We start from the raw sequence: 10,376 nt of genomic DNA on the forward strand, positions 1-10,376 counted from the left end.
GCACTGATCTTCCATTGTGTGCAAAAATGTAATTGCCGTCTTCGGATAAAAAAGCCAAGGTAGTTTTACACGCTGAAACTAGAAATGGCTACAGGGAATGCCATAGTGGATGCTGGGAAATTGTACTCTTTGATGAACTCTACTTCTGACCATGTGTTGATGATCTTTCCTAAAATAGGTTCGTATTTTTGCTGCCAAGGTTACTTTCACTTAATCCATTTGTCAATAATGCTATTCAGTGTTCAAAAGCAAAAAATTCTGTTTGAAGTTTCGCATTTGTGGCACACCATTCTTCAGTTGGATACGTCCAAGGACACCGCAGGTTTTTTGATACCAATCAGTTGGTTTGTATTTTTTTTTCCACTCAGGCCAACAGGAAATTGTAAATTGAATAAAAGAATTCTATTTGTTCCCAGGACTTCGCTTAAACACATGTATGACCAGCCATTTATAGCATGGTGCAAACTGAAATGATTAACAGGAGTCAGCACGTTTAGAAGTGGTAGTGCACTGAAAATTGCACTTGATGGGAACGGGATGCGTCTTTTAGTCACAGTCATTTTCAGTGTAGTTTCTTTTTTGCTTGCATGCATGGCTACATATTCAGTGGTTGCAGGTTTGCATGAAAAGTAAACAGACACACTTTATTATTGAGGTACACTTTATTATCGAGGGTACATGGGTATTGGGTTCAGACCTTGAAATTTATTTATACTCTAACAAAGAATAACTTTAGGCAGTGCCATCCTCTTGCAGGCAATAGTTCATTGTACCCTTGTTTGCACAACGCCAGCAATCGCAGCATAGGCGTCTCTGCACTCCTTCCCGTCATGCTGCAAACCTGTAATGTTGAAAGGAAACAAAATACAGGGTACCCACAAGTGTTCTGTAATGACAAGCTTATCATTCATTGACAAGGAAACAGCATGGGTTGCTAAGGCATTTTGCTACAAAAGGCACTGAAACAGGGCAGGTTTCATGCAGTACTATTGTGGACCCACAGAGAACCTTCTGTAAGAAGAGCTCAATAGTCGTGTATACGATGCACACCAACGGTGGGACCCATTTGTGTACTTCTTTCCAGACGTGCCAGGCAGACAGGCCGAGAGATAATCGAAGCGTGCAACATTTGAAAACTGGGAGGCGATTGTGTTACATTGCCAGTACTTTGTGACAGAGTTCGCCTTCTTAACCAGTACATGCCGCCAAACACAAGTGCGGCATTGAACTTGATGTTCCTCCTTTATGAAACTCTGTTATCAGCTCGGCAGTGGTCCATAGCTGAAGGATCATGTGTGTCAAGTAAAAGGCTCTACCAGTGTTTGTCATGTGAGGGGGCGGGGGGAGAAGGGCAAGGAAGTACGTTCGAGTGGAATGTGTTCCATCTCTTTTCTTCTGTTGATGCCAAGGTTTATGTTTAGTGCACATTCCACAAAAAACTAGTTGTGAATCATCACTCGACTTGTCTGCTTCGTTCGTCCCAGTCTTTTTCGTGCTGTTGTTAAGATGGCACATACCAACTCGCCCAGCTCACCCCTCTGGATATGTTACGGTTGGCTATGCTACAGCTAGTAAAATATGAGCAACCACACGTAAAGCCATACGATAAAAAAGCTTTCAAGGTGGGATTTACTGCAATAACTTCTTGTGCAAGAAGTTACTCCGGTAAGCACTCAGAGTGATAAAAACCAACTTGATGTGGATAAGCCGAGTCCAATCGTAGTGCTGTTGCAAGGGCAAAAGTTTTTGGCAGCATGCACACGAAATGGAGTACATGTACATCTCAGAGCAGCTCACAGGCTTCCGGCAGCACCAGGCTGCGATGAACTCCATTGCCAACGTAATGACAGAGCTAGAGCACACCCAGACTACCAGGCAGGTGGCAGCCCTCGTGCTACTTGATGCAGTGCCGTAGCCAGGGGGGAGGGGGGGCTGACCGGGCTTCAGGACCCCCCCCTTCCCCCCGAAATTTTTCCGGCCATCGCCATGCTGCCTGTATGCCTGGTACGTCGCCTGTGAACAAAGCGGCATATTTTTGAAAGTGCCACTAATGGCACTTTCCACGAAATGCTATGAAAATGCCACGAAAGTGCATGTCTACCCTTCGCATGGAAGGGAGCCGAGTCCGGCCGTGACAAAACGAAGCGCCTGAGGGGTGCGAACCGCTGAAGGATGATTTTGGAGGGGTGCAGCCCCAAAAGCGACGGTGCCTTCGGGTAAGCTCAGCGCATGGGACGCCAAAGGCATGCGTTGTATCCCTTTGTGGAGACATGCGGCGAGACCGAGAATAATTGGTTGGCTGAGTTGTTCTCAGCAGAGGAGATTGACTCGTCCGGGGAAGCATGGAGTGGTCTGCACCACGGTCCGCACTAACTCGCGGCGGAAAAAAAGAGGGACCGCCGGCCATTGATGGTTGAAGACTGGTACAATGCAGGCCCGAACGGGAACAGACGATCTTTGTATGTTAAGCAGAACAATGTGCAAGTGGCAGTGGCTGATCACGGCTGCTCCCTCTCCTAGAAAGGGGGAGATCAAGTGGCCATGGGCACACATTCAAGACTCGTGCAAGATAACTGAAGAATGCGATGGGCTACGTAATGGGTGAAACGTGCAGTTTCACCCATTTCACCAGCTGAATGAATGCCGTGCGCGGGCAGAGGGCCTTTGCGATTGAGACACACCGCAAGGTACGCCCCTCTTCCTCGCGTCAGCCCTTCATTCTTCCTTTTTCACGTTTCTGTCGAGGCCCGGAGGGTTTTGTTGGAGTGGGCTCAGATTGCGCGCACTGAGTGTTGTCCCCTTCCGACGGCGATGTTGCGACAGTCAATTTCACCCCCGCGATTAGGCAGATTTGTTCGGCGGTATTCTCCCCTAACCTAGGAAAGTGCAAAACAGCGGGTCGACAAAAGGGCGTGCTGCGGCTCCCCGAGCCAGTTCCAGACTTTATCCTAAATGTGAAGGCACGACGGTCACCAGCCCTGCCACAGGCAGACGGCGTCGCGACAGTAACAGTAACAATACCCGCCGCGGTGGCTCAGTGGCTAAGGCGTTGCGCTACTGAGCACGAGGTCGCGGGTTCGATTCCCGGCCGCGGCGGCCGCTTTTCTGATGGAGGCAAAAAGCAAAAACGCCCATGTGTACGAGATTTCGGCGCACGTTAAAGATCCCCAGGTGGTCAAAATTAATCCGGAGCCCTCCACTACGGCGCGCCTCATCGCCTGCGTTGCGTCGGCGCGTTAAAACCCTACAATCAATCAATCAATCAATCAATCATCAGCGACAGTAACAACGATCAGATAGCCATATTCGGCTGCCCAGAGCAGTGTATATTCAGGGGCCGGAGTCACAACGGCGATATCGAATAGTAAGTCATTTTCTTCCAGTCACTAATCCTTACATGATCACTGATGTCTTTTGACGATGGAGGTTGCATAGTACGTTAAGTTGTGCGGTGCAGATCAATTGTGCATTCTTTGATATTTAAATATTCACTTCGTAATATTTACACGATGCCACAGTACCTTGTGTCTCCGAGCTAAAAAATGTCTATCTTGTTTTATTCCGAATGCAGTATTTGCGTTTGAATTGGTAATTGAATGCACCCACGGTGGAGCGGATAGGTGACTTTTAATGAGGGAAAATGTAAATTCAACTCCTGTAAAGGCCCAAATATTTTATTATGCACGAAGTTGGAGAGGATTACTCAGAGTGTATCGGGACAGCGTAGCATCAGTACATGAAGAATGAAATATATATTTGTTCTGGCTGCAATCCACTGCTACACCCAATTTTAAAACCATAGCAGTGTGCGCAGCGCAAGTGAAGGACTTTCGTACTGGTGGCAAAGAAGAGCTCTAGAGAGAGAGAGAAGCAACTTTCGCTGAGCCCATTTCAGGTGACGCTCGCAGGCGTCAGACGGGGTGGAACCCTATTCACGAGTCCCATATGAGTCCAATAGCTCCTGGCCCCTGGACGCGAGCTCTTGCTGCGTCGACAGGTCGGGGCTGGACATCAAGATCTTCCATCGCTGGGTAGGGGGGGTGCCTTTCTGGTAGAATTTTCCTTTAATGCTTCCTGGCCTTTGAAGTTCTGTGGGCGCAGGACTATCGTTCTTTCAAGGCTCAATCGGTCGTGCATGACAACAGAATTTCCTAATTAAATAAACGGCCACATACAACAGGCCCTCTCAAGAGCACCAGCACACCTCCGCCAGCCTCCTCCCCTCACCCCCCCCCCCCTCGACGCACGCACACACACACACACATACGGGTGCGCGCCAATGTGATTCTTCCCGGATCCACAACTGATACATTCTAAAATGTTGCATGAAGCACATTTTGAGCAATCGTCAGCATTTCTTAAGTAACCGAAATAACCAAGGAATTATCACGGTAAACAACTTTGCAATTTTTAGCCAATCTATTCTGTCGTAGCCTGAAACCATGCTTTAGTTTGAACATCACGGTCGCTGTCAACCAAGGAAATAGTTTAACTGCGTCATTACTGTCCGCTGCACGCTAAAGCATGGTAGTCTTTGGTCTTTCTGTATGCGGGGCCATGCCAATACGCATGTTTTCTTGGTGCACTCCGGGAAACAAATCTATCCTGTTGTAGCCTGAAACCATGCTTTAGTTTGAACATCACGGTCGCTGTCAACCAAGGAAATAGTTTAACTGCGTCATTACTGTCCGCTTCATGCTAAAGCATGGTAGTCTTTGGTCTTTCTGTATGCGGGGCCATGCCAATACGCATGTTTTCTTGGTGCACTCCGGGAAACAAAATGCTGACTTGTTTCGGGCATCGCACCATGCCCGAAGGTCATGCTGGCTCTGCACAGCTGCCCAATCCTCCGTTTTCTGGTGGACAAAGAAGATTTCAAACATAATTTCCATTTCCCGCGTCTGCAACGAAAACTACAAAACTTCTGTGCGCCCTATACATTCCAGAACCGCCCATGCTCATGAACTGCAAATACTTTTTTTATCGTTTAGCTTTAAAACCGGCAGTGTGTACTCGGCTGAAAAATGGCAGCGCACGCGTCAGCTAAAAAAGTATGTCCTTTCATTAAAGTTTGAAACCAAAATGGTAGGACCGCATTATAACTCTTTCATCAGATCTCACGACAAAATTCAAAACGTAGCAATATTTTGCTCAGCTTGCACAGAACATGCCTGCCCGCAAGAGTATGGTCAGACATCGCCGTATTTGCGTTATTTATTCTTGCTAAATATAAAGTTCGATACAGCATTGAATGGCGAACTTTGCAGTGACTTGCTCTACCTCATCTGGGAGTGGTAACTAAAGGGGGTGGCTGCTCCAGAAAAGGTATAGCTTGATAGTACACGCCTTCAGGCAGATTATAGGGCATTTATGCACGAAGCATTGAAAACGTGACCGCTAGGAATGCAACTACTTGAGAACACCAAGCTCATTACAGCAGACTCTAAGTTGGGTTGTGCAGAAATGTCAACCAGATTCATTATGTTACAAAAGCACAAGCTTCTCCGCCCCGATGAGACACAAAACAGAAGCGCAAATTTAAACTGGCATGACTTAACAAATGCCGATGGCTGAATTATTCCGCTTTGCGTGTGGACTAATATTGCCAGGTTCATGTAATTTTCGCCCTTAACAGCGCTGTTCTTGCGCGTGATAAGATCAAATGATAAGATCAATGAAGGCCCCTCAAAAATCACGCAATCATGTTCCTTGGCGATGACTTAGGTCGTTGGGCACCAATCATCCAACAAGATCCTGTGCTGTCATAGTGAAATCGCCGCCGGAAAGTGGGCGGGGATTCGCCATTGCTTCAAATGTTTAATTTAATATATCGATAATTCCTTCGAAGTTTGCTGTAAGACTGATATCATTGTTATCGAGACAAGAAAGTCTTTTTAATGAACCAAACATGTATTTTATCTTCATAGCCTTTAACCCTTTGAGGGTTTTTGCCGTACGTGTACTGCGGTGGTTTTCCGTCCCGCAAGGTCTTTGCCGTACGGGTACGATTTCGAGCATCCGTTTGAAATTTCGCGCCATATTAACGATGCATGCTCCCTGGGAGGTGCTGCCACCTCCTGGGACTTACAAGAAGTGTTTGAAATTTGATTGTGCTACCTTGTTGCGGTGAAAAACAGAACTCTCTGGCTTCAGCGCGTTACGGCGTCTGTACGTGTTAACGCGTTTCGTGGTTTCAGTTTCGCCACGTGATCGCATCGGAGGCGCGCGAAACTTGATCGACGCTCGCTATCAGGGGCGGCGGAAGTTGATTTCGATCTATATTGGCGCTGCTCTTATCTTGTTTATTACCCACGCTCACTAGGTATTCTTGCCCTCCTTGCTTGGAACTGAAGTAACCTAATCGGAGACTCCATTGTGGGGGCGGCGGAAGTTGATTTCTATCTATATTGGCGCTGCTATTAGCTTGTTTATCACCGGCGTTTTCTCGCTCTCCTCGTTTACTGGGTTGCCTTCGAGTTCTTCAGATGCACGGCAAAGCAGCGATATGGCCCAACGAACTGCCCGCTCTGATGACACCGACCGCGATGACTCTTCTGACTCTGAGTTTACTCCTTTCACCGAATCTGAATCGGAAGACAGCCTTTTTTCGGAAGAAGACAGCTCATTTTCGGACATGCGCTGTATGTGTGCAGACTTCAATAAGGCACTGTGCATAGACCCGTGTTTCAAGGAATACCACACTCTGAAATACTATTGAACATTTTTCAGTTCTAAGTGATGCTGACCCCAAAATACTGTTCCTGATAATTTTTTACCATTTAATCATGACTTTAGACATTTTGTACATTCCAAATCCGCAATAAACTAATTTGACCACCAGGGAAAGTTCTTTTAAAAAAAATTCGACCCTCAAAGGGTTAAGGGCGCTTGCAAACTTCCGCGCTTTTTTTTTCTATCAGAGGAGGGGGGGGGGGGGGAATAAAGGGTGCCTTCAACAACCTCCAGCACCCTGTCATCTCCCTGGCCATAAAGGAGGCCGGCATTGCGGACAAGCTGCGGGGCTCCGTCGAGGCGTTCGTGACGGGCCTCATGGCACAAAGGCAGGTAGGCAACGCCCTGTCGGTGCCTCAACCAGTGGATGTGGGCACCCTGTAGGGCACAGTCGTCAGCCCCTTACTCTTCAACATGGTCACAGTGGCACTATCAGACGGCCTGCACAGTAGAAGGGCGCACAGGGTGTACCTGTATGTGTACGCCGCAGCCGCAGCCCTGTAGGCACTAGGCCCCATGGCGGGCTGCCGAGGCGTCGTTCTGCAGCTGCAGGCACCCCCGGATGCAGTGCGGGCCAAGCTCGCCAATGTCAGCCTGCAGCTGTCGGGCACCGAGATGGAGGCGATGCTTGTTCACTGGGACACCCAGGCCTGCTGCAGGGTCACATGCCTGCAAATTGACAGCGAGCAGCTCGGGTGGAAGACCAGGGTGCGCTACCTGGTGCTCATGCTGGACCACCGAGATGGCTTCTGCCAGGCCGCCAAGCAGCTCCGTGCCAGGACCGGATGGCCACCTCGGCTGTGAGTAAGGTGGCCGCCCAAGACTGTGGCTGCTCCCAACAGACAGCCTTTGGCTGTAGGGCTGCTGATGTGTGCGCTGCCGCTGGTCACCTTGCCGAAACCAAATTGGTGGCAGTTGGAGGGTGACTGCCGCAAAGGCGCCCGTGCCTGCTTTGGAGCTCACAGTGCCACAAGACGCTGGCCAAGGCGGGGGTGTGGACAATCGGGATGGCGGTAGAGCAGCAGGCCCTGGGCCACATCGACTGGCTGCAGCGCGCCAAAGGGGGAGGCCTCCTCTGCAGTAGCTGCGCATCCACCTGCACTCGTTCAGTGCTCCACCACACCACCTCAATTAATGACTGATGCCACAACCAACGTGCTCCATCGCAAGGAATGAAGGAAACTGGCCACGAGGTACTTTCCATTGGTTGCCACATTTGATGAGCTCATGGCAAAAATGTCTGCATACCGCGCTGCAAACCACGTGCAGCTTTGGAAGAGAGACACTAGAACTATCACAGGAGTGAAAAAGCGTGATGTAAAGATTGATAGCAAGATGCCCAAGACCCTGAAGTATTACCAGATACGTTAGTGCTGCATCCATGGGGGCATGAAGTTCGTGAGCAGCAATAATGGCGGCGTGCACATAAATTATTGCAAGTCCCTCCTTGAAAACGTTTTTGTTACATTTACCCGCGGTTGCTCATTTCTTGCTAGCCATAACATAGCTAATCTCCAGGCTCAAGCCTTACTAGTTTCACTATGCACTTTGTTGTTCGGCTTGCCTGAGAGAGAGAGATCAAACTTTATTTAAAGCGGCCCATGTCCGGGCTGCCTGAGCACATTATCACAAAATGCGATGTATGCCTGGCTCCATTGAAACATATAGTTTTATCGCTTGTGCATAAAGCAGCGCAGATCTATCTGTCTTGCTGGTGGAAAAAACATCTCTGTAGACAGCAAACGGGAGCCGACTGAAATTTTAAAAAGGAATTTTCACGGATGCCGGAAGAGTGGGTTCAAAAGAAATTTACTGGCAGGTTGTCATGCGGACCCCAGTCGGCTAACGAGAAACAACTTACGCGAAAAATTTATACAAGGGATTATCACGGATGCAATGAGAATTGCCGCAGCCATATCAGATTTTGTGCTATGCCAGGTAATTAGGCAAGGCTTGCGAGTTGCTCTTGCCTTATTTTGTAGGAGCCTCGCACTTACCACCTGGCGGATGTACTGTCAGGCAGGCTCTGTGAGTAAAACAACAACAAAAAACATTCCGGCGAAGCCACAAGTAATAGTCTACTGCAACAGGGTTTTCCGAAGGCGCACAAAAATAGAAGCGTGCCATACATTCGCTGTAAGCCCCCGCCGATTAGGTTCAGCTTTTGGATACAGCTTATTTTATTAGGCATCAAACACAGAGTATTTCATGGGAAATACAGGACAATTACATGACCTACATATGTTTCTTTCCAGTCGCAAGTGGTTCACACTTGCGACTGGAGCGGTAGAAGCGACGAGATTTCTGCCGCTTTCCTTGTTCGTTTGGTCTCGACCAATTTTTGTCGCCGCGGACAGCAATCGCGTCGCTTCTATCGCTCCAGTCGCAAGTGCGAACGGGCCTTCACACTTGCGCTGCGTAGCCACACCACATCGCAATCTAAACCCATTTTTCGTGATTCACGCCGCCGTTAAAGCATGCACTGCTCATGTCAACACAACATTTCAATCTGCTATCAGGAATTTCACGATAGGCAAGCGCTTAGGCTTATTATTTGTGGAATGTTGGAAGCGGTCTCGAAATGTTATTAGAAAGTACGCCTTGCTGCTAAGGTTGAGGCTCTGAACAGGGTGGACAAAGGGGGTGATCGTCATTTCCACAGGGACGGTCGTCATTTCAGTGCACAGGCACAACAATACCTGCACACGCCACGCAGGAAAAATATGGAATACAATGCGATCGCTCCACGAACAAATCTGTCGTCAAAACTTGTTTTATCTCCCTTTTTTTTCCCCTGAACACACTGAGTTCATGGAATGACGCACGTGGAGCGTGCACCTTCTGCAAAAGAAAAACAACCGGACCCAAAAGTTCACGTAAAAGGAATGTTTAAAGTAAACAAGAAGGCCAAAATAAAAATAACCGAGCACTAATAACAGAGCACATGGATGCCTCACCTTTTTTACTGCGGGCAGTGGCATCTACAGTGTGCTGAAACTCAACACACCACACCATGATGAATAACCAGATTCTTCTTGCGTGAAAGCGACGATTGCATCGGTCGAATTTTAAGGTATATGCATGTCTTTAACACATTTTCCCTTCAGTAGCTAACTTCTGCAATCTCAACACAAAGAAGCCCGCTTGAAAAGCAAGAGCTTTCCGCCATTTTGGCCAAGCGCGGGGACTAGGCAGACTAGGGAGGCATTCTAGCGCTTTACCAAAGACTAGGGAAAAATTTCTGGGGAGAAACAACAACTAAACAAACAAATCTAACGCCAAAAAAATAATGACGTCATGCATATTTTAATGACGTCACACACATTGACCAATCAGCATTTCCAGCCATTTCTCCCCCTATACGGATGTTTCTGCGCCCCCTTGTCCCCCCTACCCCCCCCTCCACGCACCTACTCCCCAGTTCGGAGTGTTTGGAAGGTTTCTTTTGTGAAGACAGACTGGTGCGTGCAGCAGGGGAGGGATTGCTGTGAGCAAGAAAATGACTCCCCCCTCCCTTAGCAACCCCCCTCCGCCTTCGGAAGCGAGGCTCGAACATGACGAGAACCGTTGCAAGTGGCGCCGGTGGTTGGGCGGTGTGTCCAGGAAAAGCGACAGGGAGGGGGGGTCGAATTGGGGGGATGATT

The 10,376-nt window shown here is 48.5% G+C and overlaps 1 protein-coding gene across 7 annotated transcripts; it reads right to left on the bottom strand.

Annotated features, from left to right (window-relative positions):
- Positions 1 to 663: 663 nt before the first annotated feature.
- LOC144143521 (uncharacterized) lies at positions 664 to 10,061 on the bottom strand. 7 transcript variants are annotated; one of them, XR_013317111.1, is made up of 4 exons: positions 9,690 to 10,055; positions 7,450 to 7,778; positions 7,204 to 7,385; positions 664 to 841 (listed from the first exon to the last, which is right to left on the bottom strand). XR_013317111.1 is itself a non-coding variant. In XM_077675299.1 (4 exons), exons 1-3 carry the CDS (start codon positions 9,745 to 9,747, stop codon positions 7,240 to 7,242), a joined length of 480 nt encoding a protein of 159 aa, XP_077531425.1. In that variant the 5' UTR covers positions 9,748 to 10,061; the 3' UTR covers positions 664 to 841; positions 7,204 to 7,239. The 7 variants fall into 7 exon arrangements, 2 of the variants coding, with proteins under 2 accessions (XP_077531425.1, XP_077531423.1); XR_013317112.1 differs by having other exon boundaries at positions 7,204 to 7,382; positions 9,690 to 10,054; XM_077675299.1 differs by having other exon boundaries at positions 7,204 to 7,332; positions 9,690 to 10,061.
- Positions 10,062 to 10,376: the final 315 nt, after the last annotated feature.

This window comes from Haemaphysalis longicornis, unplaced genomic scaffold (genome assembly GCF_048455015.1).
Source record: "Haemaphysalis longicornis isolate Haplotype H1 unplaced genomic scaffold, Haemaphysalis longicornis Haplotype H1 scaffold_6, whole genome shotgun sequence".
NCBI lineage: Eukaryota > Metazoa > Arthropoda > Arachnida > Ixodida > Ixodidae > Haemaphysalis > Haemaphysalis longicornis.

Coding starts and splice junctions, on each gene's coding strand:
- LOC144143521 (XM_077675297.1), bottom strand. CDS start 9,747: ATGGTGTGGTGTGTTGAGTTTCAGCACACTGTAGATGCCACTGCCCGC. Junction 7,779..9,689: donor CACTGCCCGCAGTAAAAAAG/GTGAGGCATCCA, acceptor GGCGCGCTGCAG/CCAGTCGATGTGGCCCAGGG.